Here is a 19,939-nt window from a genome sequence, read left to right as displayed (position 1 = left end):
TGCAATAGTCAAAGATTTTTAAAAAATTGCAATTGCTATTATATATACGCCATAACAAAGCAATACATAACTATGCTCATTAAATTATTATAGCATATAATCACCTGCATTAATCCCGACATTCAATTACTATAGGGTGAAAAAAAAATCCATCACTATTTCCCAGCATGATTAGAGTTTGTACAGGAAACGAGGGCTATAAAAGAATCACTGACTCGATTCATTTCATTGAGTGACTCAATGAAACCTGAGACTTTAAAAAGAATCTTTTTTACCTCTACTACCAGAATGTGTGGGCCCATAAAAGACCATCTGCATTTCCATGCTGGCTCCTGGCTCTGTGCTGGACCTTTTAGAAGTTTTGTAGGGCCGGAGGACAATGTCCGGTGGCGGTCTGGTTGGATTGACCCAGGAGCATGGCAGAGCTTCCCCACTCCCTGAGCGACCAGGTTCTATCCAGGGTATTCTATCTAAGGAGCTTATAGTCCACATCAATCCTGGAGGAGGCATACCTTACCCTGCGTGGCCGGCAGAGCCTAGCTCTCTGCTGTGTTCTGCTGCTGGATGGTGAATGGCTTAGCGGCTCTCCTGATTGGTCCGCCGCGTTTTGCCGGGTTTGATAGAGGGAGCTAATTTTAGCTAGACTTATGCTGAGTTCACACTGCACGATTATCAAAGTGGTCGGATCACGGTTGTTTTCACACTGCACAACTATCTGGGGGAGCATTCAGTCGCTGCTGTGTTCAAACTGCATGATGGATCGGTGACTGAAGGTTTCACACTGCATGACTTCACAGTAGGAAGAATCGCCGACAACTCTGCCTAGTACGCAAACTAGACAATAGTTTGTGTACTAGGAAGGAAATAAGGAAATAACGGAAGATCACACATGAGATCAGAGTTCTAGTGCGAGACTGGAAATGGAACCCCGCAAAAGGTTTGCAAGCCAAATGTTCTGTGTGGGGAACAAGGATTGTGCGTTCTGCAGAATTGACCAAATGAATAATTTTGCAATGTGCTGCTGCTGAAGCGGCTGGTCAAGCAAATGTTTCTGCTTTATTTCTGTTTGATCTAATTGTAAAGCTTTTTTATTCTGATATAACTATATTTAAGACATTTTTTAAATAAAAACCTATAAACACAATTAAACTATAATATTGTGCTCCAACCAAAGCCATGCTTGCTGATACTGAGGTCTAAATCTCCTCCCCGAACTGATCGCTGCCCTGTATCTCGCTCTCTCATGGGCTGTATTGCCGAGGTATTTTTCAGTCAGAACTCCTTTCATACTGCATGATTTTGAGTCAGCACCTGAAAATCAGGACTAAAATCATGCAGTGTGAACTTGGCATTACTGATGTATATATCTGAAATAAATATGAATTTTACACACCATATTAAATTCATGTGCATGTAAAGATAAAGATAGGTAGGTAGGTAGGTAGGTAGGTAGGTAGGTAGGTAGGTAGGTAGATAGATAGATAGATAGATAGATAGATAGATAGATAGATAGATAGATAGATAGATAGATAGATAGATAGATAGATAGATAGATAGATAGATAGATAGATAGATAGATAGATAGATAGATAGATAGATAGAAAACACACTGTTTTTTTTCCACATTTATTTTGTCACATATATATTACTGGACAGTGAAATTCTTTTTTCACATATCCTATCATTGGAGGTTGGGCTCAGAGCACAGGGTCAGTCATGATGTATTTCCCCTGAAACAGGGTGGGTTGGAAGTCTTGCTCATGGGCCCGACAGTGGCAGTTTGGCTGGGGCTTGAACCCTGTTTTTCCTATCAACAACCCAGAGCCTTATATCAGAGCATAATTATTATTTTTGCACCTATAATAATGACAGCAATCAGTAACTGCAAAGTTAAAGCTATTCACAAAGGGATCAGACCCCTAGCTGTCTCTTAGCATTTGACGCCACTAACAACCAAATGCCATGGCAGGTGATAGATTACAATCAGTGAGCTGTAATCCTCTTAGCTCCGTAAGAAGACTGTGTTCTTCCAGCTGTATGGACCAACGTTTGTCTAATCCTGTAGTCGACAAGCTTGCTTACAGCACCACAGTACAACAGCATGGAGGAGTTCCTGATCCCTGAGGATGCTCGCTCCGAGCATGGCTTCTTTCCGATCGGTTCAAAGAAAACCAGACTGGACAGTGTAAAAAACTTGCTGCACTATGCCTTCACCATATACATCAGGGACTATGTGAAACGAAATGGGCTGCTGACTCTGTCTGTGCTAGGAGTGTTTACAGGCTGCATCCTTGGCTACACACTCAGGGGATGTGATCTCTCCATGCAGGTATGGCAAGAAATTATTTAAATCATCAATCCTCCAGACACACAGCTATTAGTAGTAGACATTTACAATACATCTAAGGTCATGTCTTCATAACATTGTGTGTTTGTGTGTGTATGTGTGTGTGAAATTTGATATGTGATGTGATCCACAACTAATGATACTATTTAGGATTAATACTATGGATTAATATTAAGTCTGTGCAAGAAGTTCCTGTTCCTGTTATCACTTACATTATAACACCTGAAACATTCCATCTTAAAGACTTTTTTTTCTCTCACATGAAGTTAATAAGACACAAAAATGCAGCTGTGCAAGGCACTGATGCTTCAACCATCCAAAAATGTTAAATAAATGAACGAAACCTTTACATCACCAATTACACATATTTAAAAATAAAAAAGGTATGTGTGTTTCCACTATAGAGGTCATGTAATAGAATGAGTGCATTAATATAAACCCTACTGTCAACAATTAATCATCAATGAAGAATTTTAGCCAATTAAGAATGATTTAGCCAATCAGAATTAAGCAGAGCTGTGGTATAAGATGCAGATCATTTCTGCATCTGTAAACATCTGTAAACGGTCTATAAAATGCATCTGTACTACATTTTTTTTATTTCTACATCTGGAAATATTCGTGAAGCAGTTGTTCCCTCACAGGATTGATTATTAAATTAAATCTAAGATTATCTTATATAATATTATTATATAATTTTTATACTTAATATAATATTGCAATAAAAACAAATCAATCAATCAATCTGTCTGTCTGTCTGTCTGTCTATCTATCTATCTATCTATCTATCTATCTATCTATCTATCTATCTATCTATCTATCTATCTATCTATCTATCTATCTATCTATCTATCTATCTATCTATCTATCTATCTACTCTCTTTGGACCAAAATATCTTTGTTTTTTCAAGGCAAAGATTTATCTCTCGTTTCCTGGTGAACTGCTGATGCGTATGCTAAAAATGCTTATTCTTCCCCTGATCACCTCAAGGTAACATTTCCTTACAAAAATTTCAGATCAGCATTGCTGTTACCCCAATTATCATTTTACATTTTAATTTGAACCCGATCCTGTTCAGTTTAATGTCAGGCTTGTCATCGATGGAATCCAAGGCCTGTTGTCATATGGGTTTACTCACTGTGACCTATTACCTGTGGACCACCTTCATTGCTGTGGTGGTTGGCATTGTACTGGTGGTGATCATCAAACCAGGCTTTGCAACAGACATGGAGAGCACCAGGCTGGGAGGAGGTCCGGTGATAACGTCTGCAGACGCTCTGCTTGACCTAGTCAGGTATTCTCAGCTTTGTTTCTAAATGTCGAATTTTTAAATCTGGATCTTAATTTGTTTTATCATCAGGGAGCAACATATGTGTCAGCATGCTTGAATGGGACTCATGCTGGCGATATTGCCAGGCAACAAGGAGATATTGTTTTGAGAACATTTTCCTCAAGACTATACAATATATAGCCAAATGAATGTAGACACCTGAACAACAAACCGATACCTGGTTCTTCACCAGAATGTTGCCACAAAATTTGAAGCACAAAATTTTCTCGAATGTCTTTAGCATTACACTGGAACTAAGAGACACAAACCTGTTCCAGCATGACCACACAAACCGAGCTCCATGAAGACATGCTTCATAAAGTTTGGAGTAGAACTTGAAAGCTTTGTGCTCAACATCTACGGGATGAACTGGAACTTGGACGGATAAATAAGGCTTCTATTAATAAGTCTGCATGGGTCTGACAGGAAAACACTTTGTTGTAGGATTCCACATAGAACTTTTAAAGGTTGAATGATCTGAGCTCAGAATTTTTGTGTGTGCACAGTTTCAGTAAACAACTGGTCACTTTATGACAATCTTTTAGCAGCTGGTCTCTCAATCTTTGTTGGTATATATTTTCCCTTTATTCCTGGTATGCATCTAAATCTGTGGAGTCCATGTCATTCTTTCCTACACAATCCCATTAAAGCAGAAGGATGGTGGGTTATTTTTAGTAATCTGTACAGAAGAGTCTTCAGTGCTGATCAAGGAGTCAGCCATTTTAAGGAATGTTTTAAGGGTGCACTGGAATGTTTGCTTCCTGAAAAATCCCACAATGCACTACAAAACCCAGAAAGTGTTGATGCTCAATATATTCCCTTTTTGGAAATGAATGAGTTATGGAGTTGATTATATGATTATCACTGCAGGAGGATCCTCCCTCCTCCCATGATGTCCAGGAAGGCTTAATGTTCAGCTCATTTCCAGTATGCTGATGATAATAAAATATCTTTTCTGCTTTACAACACAATTTGTGTGAGTTTGTGTGTCTGTAAGCTGTAAGATATGTTCTTTCCCGTTACATTAAAGGTTGTTTGTTTCAGGAACATGATTCCTTCAAATCTCATAGAGGCCACATTTCAGCAGGTGAGCAAGTCTACATTTTGGTCTGTGCAACGTAAAGTAAACTAGCATAATGCTCACCCTTATCATGTTCTCGAAAAACAGCCATTACTCGCTCCTCTCCTCTTTGTCTTTATCATCTTTGTTTGCAGTACAAGACAGACCTTATTCCTCTTCTTAAAACACAAGACAGCATTAAGCAGCACAACTTGGTTTACCTGATGCCGGACGAAGATCATCCCGACGGTCACCAAGTGTTCCTGGATCTCACCGCACCTCCTGATATTCACTACAAGGCGTATCCTGGAAGCAGCCACCAAATGAACGTGCTGGGGATCGTCATCTTCTCAGCCACTATGGGTCAGACATTTGACACAAATGGACAGGAATGCCTGGGTGAAAAGCAGATTAAACAATAATCATTTGCATGTTTTCAGGGCTCCTGCTTGGCAAGATGGGTGAACGTGGTACGCCTTTAGTCAACGTCTGCCAGTGTATCAACGAGTGTGTCATGAAGATCATCAATGCAGCGGTGTGGTAAGAGAAACAGGGAAATGTGGGTTCAGTGCAAAAAGATAAAAAATCATGTGATATCTTGACTCTAGTAAAAATGAATTATTAAATCTTTTTCTTCAGCTTAAAGGTAATTGAAAAAATTATATATCTTATTATAATAAAACATATATAGAATATTATATAGTATATAATAGATCTATATTTCTATTACAATGTTTAAATCATTTTCCGTTCTATTGGCAGTTTAATTTTGTTTATTTTCCTAGAAATGAATGCTTAAAATGAGCAAAAATAATGTTTTTAAACCTTAAATATATGCCTGGAAATAGGTATAATAATCATATATTTGTTTTACTGTGTGTGGTTTCCATCCATGTTTTTTTTTTTTGCAAGGAACATCATTAAAATGACTTTATATTGGAGTTAAAGATGGCATATTGAGAAGTGGCTTAGTGGTTACCATGCTTTCCTTGCACCTCCGAGGCTGGCAGTTTGTTCCTTCACAGGTTTCCTCTGGGTTCTCCAGTTTCCTTGCCAGTCCAATGACATACGTTGAAAACTGACTGCATTGATAAATTGTATGTAGTGTGTGAATGAGTGTGTGAGTGTGTGTGATTGTGCCCTGTGATGGGTTGTCACCCCATCCAGGGTGTCCCCCAGCCTCCTGGGATAGACTCCAGGTTCCACTGTGTAGGATAAGCGCTACTGGAAATGGATGGATCATAAAGTGATTTGAGCTCTGATCCTGCTCCTGGATTATCTCATTTTCTTTGGAAGGTATTTTCCCTTTGGGATCATCTTTCTGGTGGCTGCAAAAATCCTGGACATGAGTGACCCCTCCACTCTGGGGAAGAAGCTGGGCTGGTACGCAGTGACCGTTCTGACTGGATTGTTTGTCCATGGCTTTGTTCTTCTTCCGCTGTTTTATTTCCTCTTAACTCGCAAGAACCCCTTCTCGTTCATCAGAGGATTATTGCAAGCTATGGTCATTGCCTTGGCTACATCCTCAAGGTTAGATAGAGCAATAAACTATTATATTATATTCTCTATTGATCAATGTCTCATTAAGACAGATTTTAAATAACGTTTTGATCTGGTTTCTCCAATTATGTTAATTCATGTCTTTGTGTAATTTAATTCTCACCAGTTCCGCCACACTGCCCATTACAATGAAGTGTTTATTGGAGAACTGTCATGTAGAAAGACAGATCGCACGCTTTGTGTTGCCCGTGGGTGCCACCATCAACATGGACGGCACTGCTCTCTATGAAGCGGTGGCAGCCATCTTCATCGCTCAGGTCAACGAGTACGAGCTGGATTTTGGACAGATGGTGACAATAAGGTAAACGTACTGACGCATTGTTCGGTGGTTTATTGCAGCACACAGATTTCTAATAAAACAGGAACGCAAACCATCCTATGTAATTTTTTTTCAAACCATCGCATGTTTGTATCATCTATCTACTGCTATATGATTTACTCTGCAGGAGTACTGCTAAATTATGTCATTATATTATCACCAGTATGGGATATGTCCAAAAAGGCAAAAGAGCTTGTAGAACATTGTTTTTCTAAGGCTCTTTGAATAGTTTTGGGTTCTACTAGTTTAGGAACCTGTTCTGTTAACTGAAGAACCCTTTATGCTTTTAGATTCGACTTTCCCCTAAAAGTGAAGCACTTAGAACTGAAGGAAGATAATACTGTAGCTGCAACTTTTCGGGTTGCCATGACAACCACTTCATGCATCTGGCTATATCCAGAATCGCATACTATACTGAAAAAAAGAAAGAAAGAAATTAGCAAGTTAAAATATCTGGTGTATGAAATGATCTCCTATTTCTTATCATAGGATTGTAATGAACCAAATGTAAGATTATTAAGACTATTTTGAGGTTTAATTGATCATTTTTATTGTTAAGCTTTACATTTTCTTTTTCTCTTAGCCCATTATTTGGCTAATTCTAAGCACTGAATGTCTAGAAAAAAACTAAACAGCAAAACTATCTGAAAAACAGACCAAAATGGCCAAAAGTAAATCATTTGAACTAAAATAACTAAAAGATATTCACTTGCTTAGATCAAGTACTACACATAATAGTAGGCTTATATCAAAATAGTATGCTTGAAGCATGACTTTGACATATTATATTCTTCAAACCTACAAAAAAGGTGTTTTTAAGAACGTTCAATGTTTAAAAGACGAAAGACAATTTCTCCTCAGCTAGGTATTTGTCTTTAGGTGATTAAACCTAAACTGAAAAGTCCAGCTTTGCAGCGATCTGAACTGATCCAAGCTTTTTGACAGCTGGAAAAAAATGTTCTCATTAGCTAGCTCAACTGTTCAATAGATATTTGAGATTCTCTAATTGCTCCAGTGTTGTGCTCCTTTCTGAAATACTTTTCTGCAGTGCCTCATTAGTCGCAGTAATTCACAAGTGATTTCCTTCCTACCAGCTCTTACCAGCTGGCAAAGACCCTCTACCAGTTTAAGCAGCTCAGCTTGTTTTTTGGCAGCTGACACAATGCTGGAATTTTCAACAGGATGCTAATTAAAATTTATGCACATCTAATTTACTCTCGGCTGCCTTGTGCATCTGGGCTGTGATTAGATCTAATCTACTTGTGCCCTGTCCAGAATTTCCTGAAAACACGAGCTGGTAAAAATAACCCATGCTTCACGACATGTGATGTAAAAACGTAAACAATTTTCACTGATTTTTTTCTTGTTTTTACACCGGACAGCATAACGGCCACTGCTGCAAGCATCGGTGCTGCAGGGATCCCTCAGGCTGGCCTTGTAACCATGGTGATAGTGCTAACATCTGTAGGACTGCCACCAGATGACGTCACACTGATTGTAGCCATCGACTGGATTCTGCAAGTTGAACATAACTTCTATATCCATAGTGATGTAAATTTATATCATGATAATTAAATAATGCAAACAAAAAAAAGTGTTATTTAGGAAAGCACCATGACATATAAAGCATTTACTGAAGCTGAATTTAATCGATATTAAATTGCTGTGGTATAAGAGCAATAAACAGTTTTGTGAGTAGCTGCTGTAGCAAAATAGCCAAACAACTGCATCACTGATTATTTTCCGATAACAGCATTCACAGTTGTGTTTTATTCTTTATGCAGAAAACAGTCACTTGTGTATAAATGTATGTATATACATGCATCCTGGACTGGAGTGTTTTATGTGTCTTATCTGTTGTTGCTTTTTCCTTCCTAAGGGATCGTTTTCGAACAATGATTAACGTACTCGGAGACTCCCTGGCTGCTGGGATCATCGGCCATTTGTGTCGGAAAAACTTTGCCACCGATAAACAGGTAAGGACAAACCACACTGCAGTCTGACCATCCAAAAACGACTGCAGATTAGATTAGATTAGAACCCATTTAAACAGTGAAATATATTGACATTTGATATCTATGTTGCTACCAAAATAATGCTACGTATTATTACCCCCCCCCACCCCCTACCCCCAGGGATCAGCAAGTGGATCATGCCAGAATAGAAATCACAGCCAAAACATAGAGAACGTTCATTTGGCCGAGGTGCCACTGCTTGCAGGAAAAGACTGCATGTACGAGGTGGTTGGAGACACGGTTACTGAACGACCGACGATCTACTACAACATCTGTCAAGTTTAAGTTTATCTCGCAAGTGCCTTTTACATCCACTACATTTTTAGAGACAAGTCTCTACACTTGTGACTCTGATGCTAGTTAACAGACCAAATCAACAGTTCAACAAGATTGTGTTCCTTCGAAAGAAAAAAAAAAGAAAAGTAACGTTGCATGAAAAGAACACAAGGCCCCAGTGCATAAATGCTGGCATTGCACACTTCATAAGAGTGATGATCATATCAGCAGTTAGCAGATTGCATTTTATTTGCCTTAAAACACACTAAAAGAAAAGTGACTACATTTTGTGACGAGCCATTTTTGTACTGTCTGAGATTTCCGGACCTCTGTCTGTTTAATGTGTCTGTAGAACACCGGAGTAAATCACAGAGATGGAAGTGTCTTTACTAAAACCAGTTTATTAGTTATCACATTAAACATATGCATGCATGTAACATCCATGCAAATACCTCATTTTAATACAAACAGATTTTATTATAAGTGTGTACCCTTAAGTGCACAGGCATTTTACACTAGTTCACAACCCTGGAATAAAATCCGTGCGGAAAATCGAAGCACGTTACTTAATCTGACCGACTCAGTAAATTTCATTCATGAGACAAAAATTGATGACAGATTAGCTAGATTTATAAGTTGACCTGTTTGTGCATGATTTTATGCATTGCACCGCTGCCTCATGATTGGCCGGATTAATAATTGCATGATTGTACAGGTATTCCTAATAAAGTGAGTGTTCAGATGTAGGCTAGATCTCTGTTAGGAATACATTCTCTGACATATCCTTTTAAAAGTCATTCAAAAACCGCTGGTATGTCTGCAGCCTTTTGTTTCAACAAAGCAGGATGCAGCACACACCTGAGAAGAAAGACGAACAGGTGGAAACAGATGTACAGTAGAATCTGATTGGTAAAGTTGGAATAAAAAGCTGAGTTACATTAACCCTGATGATTATATCCAGATAGGATAGAAAACCACAACTTTCCCACATACACTATATTGCAAAATGTTTTGGGACACCTCTCCAAATCATTGAATTCAGGTGTTGCTTTTCAGGGGTCAGGCTTGGCCCCTTAGTTCCAGTGAAAGGAACTCTTAATGCTTCAGCATACCAAGATATTTTGGACAATTTCATGCTCCTAACTTTGTGGGAACAGTTTGGGGATGACCCCTTCCTGTTCCAACATGACTGCACACCAGTGCACAAAGAGGAACTTCACACAGTCCTGACCTCAACCGGATAGAACATCTTTGGGATGAATTAGAGCGGAGACTGTGAGCCAGGTCTTCTCGTCCAACATTAGCGCCTGACCTCACAAATGTGCTTGGTTAAAAAATCCCATAAACACACGCCTACACCTTGTGGACAGCCTTCGCAGAAGAGTGAAGCTGTTCTAGCTGCAAAGGGTGGGCCAACTCCAGATTAACATCATGTGCATGTAAAGGCAGACGTCCCAGTTTTGGCCTGGCTCGCAGTCTCTGCTCTAATTCATCCCAAAGGTCTTCTATCAGGTTAAGGTGCAGGTCAGTCAAGTTTCTCCACACCAAACTCGCTCATCCATGGACCATGCTTTGGTCACTGGTGTGTAGTCATGTTGGAACAGGAAGGGGTCATCCCCAAACTATTCCAACAAAGTTGGGAGCATGCAATTGTCCAAAATGTCTTGGTATGCTGAAGCACTGAGAGTTCCTTTCACTGGAACTAAGGGTCCAAGCCCAACCCCTGAATTCAATGATTTGGAGGGGTTTTGGCATCATAGTGTATTTCAGCAGGAAACGATAGGGGGTGTGTGTGTGTGTGTGGGGGGGGGACCTTTTTATATCACCTCTATACTGAATAAACGGCAGAAAAACATTTAATTTATCTGGTCATTTTATGAGTGAAACAAAGGCATAATCCTCCAGATGTCCAGGCTATGAAAATTCTATCAGAAGATATTCGGGATTAAAAATAAATAAATAAATAAATAAAATAAGGGCAATTATTAAATTCGTACTTAGCCCGTAGTTTTCGGCAACATGCTTGAGCTGCATAACATGAGCTAATGCTTAATTAGATAGACACAAAGTACTTTCCTGGCACTTTAGCTGTTCTATGGTGACATTACTTATACTGTAAATGATTGAAGAACAAAGTGGAAACATCCACAATCTAGATAATTTACAACAAACCAATAGTGTTTATTTGTAAATACATAAAAGATCCATACACAAGAGATCAGAGCATACTTCTGATGAAGTAGACAGATGTGAAACACGTACGCTGCATGATGTCAAAGCCACAGCTAAAGAACGTCAAATGAACATGCATATGATGGAAAAAATAATAATAAAGAAACTAATTCACCTTAAACTAGACAGGCATGACTGTCTACTGTGAGCATAAACCTCAATGTGTTTATACCCCCCCCCCCAAAAAATACATCAATAAATGTTTAATATTCTGTTGTGATATTCAGTTATTCATTACACTAAATCTCACCAAGCATGGCAAAATATATACAGTCTGTGTAAGTTAAAGACTACATTATAGAACAAGTAGGGAAGAAAAAAAAAAAAAAAGACTCCACTGACTGGACAGCTTTTTCTTCAACAAATGACATACTGACAGCTTGTGTGAGGATAGCGAAGCTGTCGTACTTTCAAAATAAAAATAACGACCAATTCCACTATGTAGGAGAGTTGCATAATGCTTGAGAAAAAGGTTTGATGCAGAAAAGTTTGTTTAGGTTTGTGGATAAAAGAAAATCTTGCAAAACAAACTATTATATGAACGGCAAAATAATTATTCATACAGCAAAAAAGCTTCTAACACGATTGCATAAATCAGCAAAATAATGCATACTCTCCAGCTTCTTTGGTCCTTCAAACTTAAATCACTTTACCCTGGGGGATATGTGGGTGGGTGGGTGAATAAATATTTACAAGGGCTATACAATAAGGTCTGCACACTCTAGGTTTCTCAAATGTGCCATCGTATAGCAAAGCAAACTGAACGATTCGAGAACTTAAAATGGTGGAATTATGTTCATATGGAGCCACACAGATGCGACATTGACCATCAGCATCTGATTCAATCAGCCATAATTGTCTGAATGACTCAAGGAAATACCCCTCCTCCCCCCACCACAACAAAAGGTTCAATCACAGGAAAAGCGACACAATGACGAAGAGTGCTGGGATATGACATATACTGCAATATGACCCTAGGTAACATTTACTGATGGTGTGATGCTTCAAATAGTAAATGAAACAGTGATGAACACTACAAAAACTATAAACATATGAAGATAAAAGTGTTAGGCCATGTAGCCCACTCTTTTGAGCTAGTTAGTTCAATCCCAGATTAATACACAGTACTACTACTACTACTAAACTATTTATTTAAACAAAGTTACATTAGCCATTTTTACTCAGACAATCAAGGACGTAAGAGGGAAGGGACGAAAAAAAAAAAAAAGAAGAAAGAGTGTAAGTTCTTAGAACCCAAAGCAATACTTTCTGTCCTTTTATTTGTGAGACTTGCTGGTCTTGAAGGAGACTTGCAGGACCTTGTCTCCCAGACGGTATCCGTTGAGGCTGGCAATGGCCATGGCGGCCTCTTCGTAATTGGTCATCGTGACGAAACCAAAGCCTCGGCATTTGTTGGTGTTGAAGTCGCGGATGACTTTGACGTTGGTGACTGCGCCGAATGGGCCGAACATCTGCCACAGCAGGCCTTCGTCGCAATCTTGTCCCAGGTTGTAAATAAAAATGCACCAGCCAGGGGTCGAGCTCCCGGATACGTTCATGCTCGAAACACTACTCATGTGGTCTACACTCATTGGTGAGAACCTAGAGAAACACGTGATATAAAAACATGAAACTTACAAAACCTTGACAGGAAAGTGTTTAACATACCATGAATTTGAAGCTAAAGTTATCACTAAATTCTCTAGTAGTCCACTCCACAATGGTTTTAATCTGAATACAATTTTTAACACCAAAAGTTAACTGTGCCAAAATAAAGTGACTGGACTGTTGGTATGAAGGCTTTTCACCAAAGTATAAAATACTGTATCAGTATAAGTTCCATATCGTGTTGGCTTGTTACCAGAGGGACACAGATCAGTACAGAAACTGTCCTCTGGGACACCAATAAAATAGAGCCCAGTAAAATGCAAACAAGTGATTTTAAAAAAAAATAATAAAAATAAAAAAAAATTACAGAAGTGGCTGCTCAGATAGGAAACTCGAGACAAAGAATGTCAGGGAAAATTACCATGGCAGTGTACCGGGCGGTCTTCAGTAAAAGTTTTGTTCTGGTCAGGTTTATAAAGTTTAAGTGGCCAATTTGTTGAGATTTGGGAAGATTTTGGGCTAGACTAAATTCATTAGAAAACACTGTACCAATGTATAACTCGTTATGATTGGTCTGCATTTTTGCAGGATCAATTTTTTTTTTTTTTTTTTTTTTTTTTAAAAGCAGCCCAACACACACACATCCACTTCAGGATGGGACACTGACCTGAACCTCTGAGTCTGGTGATGAACAGGGCCTCCAAAGCGCCGAGACTGTGTGTGATAGAACTGGGACAGCAGCTGGGAGTTCTTTGCCTGGTTAGGATTTGCTGCAAACTTTACTGTGATGGGCTCAGATGCTCCAGGGGGCTTTTGACCATTCAGACCTTTGATGGCATCTTCTGCTTCAATTCTCTTGTCAAAGCGAATAAAAGCGACTCCACGTGACAAGCCTGGAATGGGATATGTTATATCATCTTAAGGAAAAGGGGGGAAAAAAAAAATTAAATTAAAAATAAATAAAAGTAGTATTTAAAAACAGTAGTACAATCAATTCAGACATGGTGCCTTTACCTGAAGCCTGGTCTACCAGCACCCTTGAGTTTATGATGCGTCCATACTGGGAAAATAAGTCTTCCACATCTTTCTGAGTCATGGTCTTGGGCAAGCCACTAATGTAAAGATTGGCATCTTTAATTGAGTCAGAGCTTGGCCTGGCATAAGAGACCTAATAAAGGGAGAAAAGGTATTTAAGAAACTCAAACTCCCATAAAATCAACAGTACTGACTGCTTATAATAATGCAACAAAGCATCAAAAGGTCAATCAGAGGCAACAGACATCCCAATAAATTAAATATAATCACAGTGTTTTACAAAAGACTGAGGAAAAAAATGACAAATTTTCCCATGGATGACAGCGTTACAGGCTAGATCTAAATAGAATAAATAAACAAAAATTTCTAAGTGAAAAAGGGACAATTTCCACACCAAACAATCCCTTCCAAGGAAAAAAACGGAAAATAAACAAAAAGTCAACAGGGATTGCTGTGCAGGGCTTTGGTTCGGCACAATGTCATACTCAAGCAAATGACCACTCAAGCCTCCCTCACCTAAACAAACTCCTAAAAAAAATTAAATAAAAATAATAAAAAAAGAAAAAAAAAAGATAATAGAAATCATTTAAAAAAAAAAACATGTATTCAAGTGTTGGAGGCAAAACAACAGTCTTAATATTGAGAGGAAAAAAAAAGTCAAAAAACTTCAGTATAATCCTGTACCGAAAATAAAACCATGCCAGATCAATACGGAAAGCCAATTGTCAAAATCATAGGGGTGAAAGCCTGACAAATTGAAAAAGCTGACAAAGTAAAAACATAGCAGGGAATAAAAGCAAAAACTAAAGAAAAACAACCCAAAAAAAAAAAAAAATACTCATACCTCTGTAAAAGTGCATTTCTTATTGAGAAACACACTGGACAGTATTGGGATTTTTCCTCTGCTGCCTAGCAAACTACTGGAAGAACATGTCATATCTATCAGTTTACACATGGATACAAGAACAGCTCTTTGCACGTTACCTTGATAGTTTTAGACTGTAGTCTCAGCCCATTGAGAGTACTGATTGCCCTTTCTGCATCACTAGGGTTAATATAGTTAACAAATCCGTACCCTAAACTGTGGCCTAGAGAAAAAAAAAAAGGAAAAAACAAAATAAAAACAACAAACGATTGTCCACATTCTGCAGACTGAATCAGTTTTCAGAAAGGGGGAAAAAAACAAAGGTTACAATGCAGTAAAAAAAAAAAAAAAAAAGTTACATGACTTTCACAACTATTAAACCTCAAATAAAACGTACATTATATTTCTTTTTAGAAAATCAAAGCTGCATCACATAAGAAAAAAAATAATGAACAGCTTCAATATATTAAAATAAACACAAGTCAGTCGTTTTACATTGTCAAATTAAAAACAAAATTTCACATCGAAGCACATCAACTCAAAAGAAAAATCTTAATTACAGGTAATTTTACGTTATTTATGGTTAGGCACACAATTATATGAAGAGGGAAAAAATAAATAAATAAATAAAAATACTGAAGATCATATACACAAAAAGGCATACAAGTGACCCAAGTGGACAGCTTTACATTAAATGCTTCCAGACTCATTCGGTTAAAACAAAATGTGGAAAAAGTTTGATTTAAAAATTAAAAGAAAATAATACAGTTAATAGAAGTCACTTACAACACGAAATTCATAAACACCATCACTGGTAAGGTTATTCTTAAATATTTAGGGCAGAAAGAAAAAAAACAACAACAGGAGAAGTAGCTCTACTAGATCTTTTTACAATCCTTACCTCCCATTTTGTCCCGAATAAGTTTGGCAGACTCCACCTCACCGATGCTGCTGAACAGACTGCGCAGCTCATCCTGCGACATGTTCTGTGGCAGGTAATTGACTATCAGGTTTGTTTTAGCATCTTTTGGCTCGTCTCCCAAGTGGCTTTCAAAACCGTTAGGGATGTTGTAGGCGTCCTGCTCATGAAACAAAAAAAGAAAACCCTTCGGTTGAATTGCATACACAAATTCAGAATGCATTTAATTCATGTCAGCACAACTGTATTTAACCCAAAATGTGTTGGTTCTGCAGCATTTGTGCTTCTGGCAACCATTACACAGAACAAACAGCCAGCATTTCCAACTTCTGTGCACACAGGCACCAAGCAGTGTGACCTCAGGTGCAATAAGTGTACAAAGGACTTGAAAGCTAAACTTTGGGTAAATGTTTATTACAAACCAAGTGCCAGCTTTTAGTGAAAAGTAACAGATTATTTTGATCTGATTACACAGAGAACAGTAACTTTATTTCACTTATTTAGGTGATTTAATAATAGACTATATGGACAAAATGACGAAACCCGATCACTCCCATACATGCTTTTTGAAATGGGACCAGCCTGTTTCAGATTTTGTACTTATCTGTATGTTTTGATATTCAAAAATAGTACTTATGTCATATAGACCTGACTATATACACAGATCAGGCATAACATTATGAGCAGTGAAAAGTGAAGTGAATAACACTGATTATCTCCTCATCATGGCACCTGTTAGTGGGTGGGATATATTAGGCAGCAAGTGAACATTTTGTCCTCAAAGTTGATGTGTTAGAAGCAGGAAAAATGGGCAAGCGTAAGGATCTGAGCGAGTTTGACGAGGGCCAAATTGTGATGGACAGATGACTGGATCGGAGCATCTCCAAAACTGCAGCTCTTGTGGGGTGTTCCTGGTCTGCAGTGGTCAGTATCTATCAAAAGTGGTCCAAGAAAGGAACAGTGGTGAACCGGCGACAGGGTCATGGGCGGCCAAGCTACTGTTGCTCAAATTGCTGAAGCAGCTAATGCTGATTCAGACAGAAAGGCGTCAGAATACACAGTGCATGATGGGTCAGGGCTGTTTTGGCATCAAAAGGGGGACCAACACAATATTAGGCAGGTGGTCATAATGTTATGTCTGATGTGTATATTTGTTTAAAAAAACAAAAAACCAACCACACACACCACCAAACCTCACCAGGGCACTTACCTTCATGCTGGCTCCCTTGCTAAGCTGCTGCAAATCTCTGTCATTACCCTGGCTCTGCACCTCACAAACCTACAGCAATAAAAATAAGGTAAATAAATCATAAGGCACATATTTAAAAATAGATAAGTAAATAACAAGCCCATTAAAAATATGCCTCTCATTTCATAACATGAGACTAAGGCATAGTCACTGAACAGTTTATTAGGTACAACTGTGTATCAGGTAAACATCCAATATGGATGCACTTTATAAATAAACAATTGCTGACTGAAGCCCATCTGTTGCTAAGGACAATTCATCAGCCTTCCCTCAGCTTTTCCATCTGTGTAAAGGGGCCAAAAACCACCCAAAACCCACTGCTTATATGTTGTTGTAAAACTATTACATACACAACATGCATATTGTGCCATATCTGGCTTTTGACACACCGCTTTAACCCGACTTCATGCAGAAATCAAGAACAAATTTAGTCTGAATCTCACATGGCCTCCTCTTTAATATTTGAGCTAACTGCATCCTGGTTAATTACAGTGTATGTTCAGATGCTGCTTGCTGACTGTTTCCAACTGCATTTCAGTGTACTCTCCCAAACAAGTATCTTACTCTGGTAGTTGTCATCCACCTGAAACGCCCCCAAGCTTTCACACCTCTATCCATCTGGACACACCCAAAGTTGTTGTACAGAAATGTCCTTTTCTCTGTGTGGGGATGTGACCACCCTGAAACCCATTTGCTGTGTAATCTGCTGCTGTTGCAAACTTGTAAAACTTATTTCTGCTGCCTTATGTGTCCTAAATGGAAATTTATTTTTGGCTAAGTAGCACTGTTGTGATAGCAGGATTTTCTCTGGCACAACATCCTCTTTCAATTCAGACGGCCATGTTTGCCTACTTAAATGCCAAGGTGCGAATGATGCATGATCATATGACCACATGATGCAAATGTTAGAGCAAATACAACCCATTAGAAACATGCAGCTCCTGTAGTAATTGTATTGCTGTCTGGTTGTAAATGTTTTACTAGAGAGAAAAAAAAATTACAGATGACCCCTGAAAAACAAATCCAATCTGCATTGGGCTGATAAGAGTTTACAGGAAAGTCAAAAAATATCTTCCTAAGAACAGTTTATTTCTTTTTATATACAAGGACCAGGCCAGAATGTCCAGTTCAAGTGACACGTTTTTGTCATGTGACCAATTCAGCTAACTTTATGCTCCTGTGTTACTCGCAGCAACAACTCCACCTCACTGATGGTCCCTTTACTCATGCTCAGTACACGGACGTAAGCGTTTTCAGACGTTTCAGTGTGGATGACCAACTTCTGGGACACGTTTGAAAATGATAATGTGGACGCAAAGCGTTTTTAGACGGCGTTTACAAATTTATCCGGATTAGTGTAGACGCAACCTGAATTGGACCGCAGCCCTGTGTAAAAACAAACCATCCTAGTCCTTATCAATGTCTACTGTGTTATAGAGTAGTTTCTTGTGTATCGTCTTTATCCATTGCCATGAGACAATACAGCTTTGTCTAGGCAGATTTTTCAGCATTGGTTTGTGTTTTCAAATGAGTTATTAATAGATAAATACGTCGACACCATGAAAAAATTTAGATGACTATACATGCTCTCTTTATAATGAAGGACCTACATGGCGTTATAACCTGTAATGTAATGCACCTTATTTAAACAATGTCGTAGACAATTAGATAAGAATTTACACTAATCGGTGTACAAAAAAACGTTTCTGGAGCTCTGGAGAGATATTACTTACCTTCAGGTATCTTATGTGTCCCCTTCTAACAGCCATGTGTACACCAAACACTACTAAATCCCGAACCTGGAGACAGAGCGAGAAACGGATTCAGTACAATTCACAAAAGACTTCTTGTAAATACACACAATGCAACGAGACCCTCAGCAAGCTCAGTTACATCTGGAATAATAAAAGACGACAAACAGGAATTCTAACCATAACAAGTCCAACATTTTATTCTTCCTGAAACGAATTCTTGAGACTGAATTTGGAATAAATCGCCAAATATATATATATATAAGCACGGACCCGGCGTTAGCATGCTAAATCAATAAACGTTATATAGCTAGCTTAAAAAACGAACACCTTCATTGCTAACAAAAGCTCATCAACTTGTCTTTAGCAACTTATGGAGTTATTTGTCTCTTTTTCATCTTTGACATTTCAGTAATACAGCATTTTAAAAAAAAAAGCTTTACGCTGAAACAGCTAGTCAGATGTTACCGAGCTAGCTACATTTAGCCACATTAGCTAGCAACCCCGGGAGCAACGTGCATACCAAATGCTATCTCCTTGAAAAACACACATACAGGCTACATTTACAGAGAGCAATATAATCGCACAGAGTTCACGAATGTACCCCGTATCTTGCAAAACAAGTAGAGGTCATTCACGTTCGTTACCTAACGTTTAGTAAAACGTTGTAAAACGTAAAACAGAATCTTTAGATAGCTTCAGTTAGCAACGCGCAGAGACTGGGCCTCACGTGCTAGCTCATCCTCTCCGCGCGAGCTGACAAAAAAAAGCTCGAATGTTTCCGCTTAGTTGACAAATATATATATTAAAGAAACAAAACAAATAAGAATACTAAGCACGATACCTTATTTCCCCACTGTTCGCTCTGTAAAACAGATTTATATTGCAGATACACAACCGAATGAAGATCCTCGCGCTCGCCGAACAATACCGAGCCGCCTGTACCGGATGTGGTGAAGAGGTCTGTGTGCCTCGACCTGCCCACTTTCGATCAGGCCCAACCCAAATGGCTGCCTATTGGACACAGAGTGAACTACATAGAGTAAAAGAACCGTTATTACATACGCTATTTAGGCAACCTAAATAGAACTTAGAGTGTTATTTCAGGAATATGTCATTGCTGTAGATTTCCAAAGGGCACTCAGCGCCATGTTCGGGCCATTTTAATTAGCATGGTAGTGGTACAATATATAAGAGCTGTGAAACGATAGAAATCAATTAAAGCTATAGTTTATTAAACATAATCAACATCTTATTATTATTATTATTATTATTATTATTATAAACAAATTTATTTAACATTAGTTACAGCTTTATCCTGGTCCAGGTTGTGCTGGATCTTAAGGCAGGAATGCGCCCTGAATGGGGTACC

General features: G+C 38.5%; 2 protein-coding genes across 3 annotated transcripts; one reads left to right on the top strand and one right to left on the bottom strand.

The window, feature by feature from the left end:
- Window positions 1-1,581: 1,581 nt before the first annotated feature.
- Window positions 1,582-10,101, top strand: slc1a8a (solute carrier family 1 member 8a). The gene is made up of 11 exons (XM_058400989.1): window positions 1,582-2,329; window positions 3,259-3,338; window positions 3,427-3,642; window positions 4,723-4,765; window positions 4,894-5,101; window positions 5,179-5,278; window positions 6,035-6,268; window positions 6,405-6,599; window positions 8,000-8,134; window positions 8,497-8,593; window positions 8,753-10,101. The coding sequence occupies exons 1-11, from the start codon at window positions 2,102-2,104 to the stop codon at window positions 8,915-8,917; spliced, it is 1,701 nt and encodes a 566-aa protein (XP_058256972.1). The 5' UTR covers window positions 1,582-2,101; the 3' UTR covers window positions 8,918-10,101.
- Window positions 10,102-11,065: 964 nt separating this feature from the next.
- Window positions 11,066-19,560, bottom strand: elavl1b (ELAV like RNA binding protein 1b). 2 transcript variants are annotated; one of them, XM_058400986.1, is made up of 8 exons: window positions 19,412-19,560; window positions 18,550-18,615; window positions 16,778-16,846; window positions 15,550-15,727; window positions 14,768-14,871; window positions 13,763-13,916; window positions 13,416-13,665; window positions 11,066-12,742 (listed from the first exon to the last, which is right to left on the bottom strand). In XM_058400986.1, exons 2-8 carry the CDS (start codon window positions 18,583-18,585, stop codon window positions 12,418-12,420), a joined length of 1,116 nt encoding a protein of 371 aa, XP_058256969.1. In that variant the 5' UTR covers window positions 18,586-18,615; window positions 19,412-19,560; the 3' UTR covers window positions 11,066-12,417. The 2 variants fall into 2 exon arrangements, with proteins under 2 accessions (XP_058256969.1, XP_058256970.1); XM_058400987.1 differs by having other exon boundaries at window positions 13,416-13,641.
- Between the last annotated feature and the right edge of the window lie 379 nt (window positions 19,561-19,939).

Source organism: Hemibagrus wyckioides, linkage group LG10 (assembly GCF_019097595.1).
Source record: "Hemibagrus wyckioides isolate EC202008001 linkage group LG10, SWU_Hwy_1.0, whole genome shotgun sequence".
Classification (NCBI taxonomy): domain Eukaryota; kingdom Metazoa; phylum Chordata; class Actinopteri; order Siluriformes; family Bagridae; genus Hemibagrus; species Hemibagrus wyckioides.
Note: the sequence above shows the minus strand (reverse complement) of the source record. Positions and strands in the feature narration are given on the sequence as shown.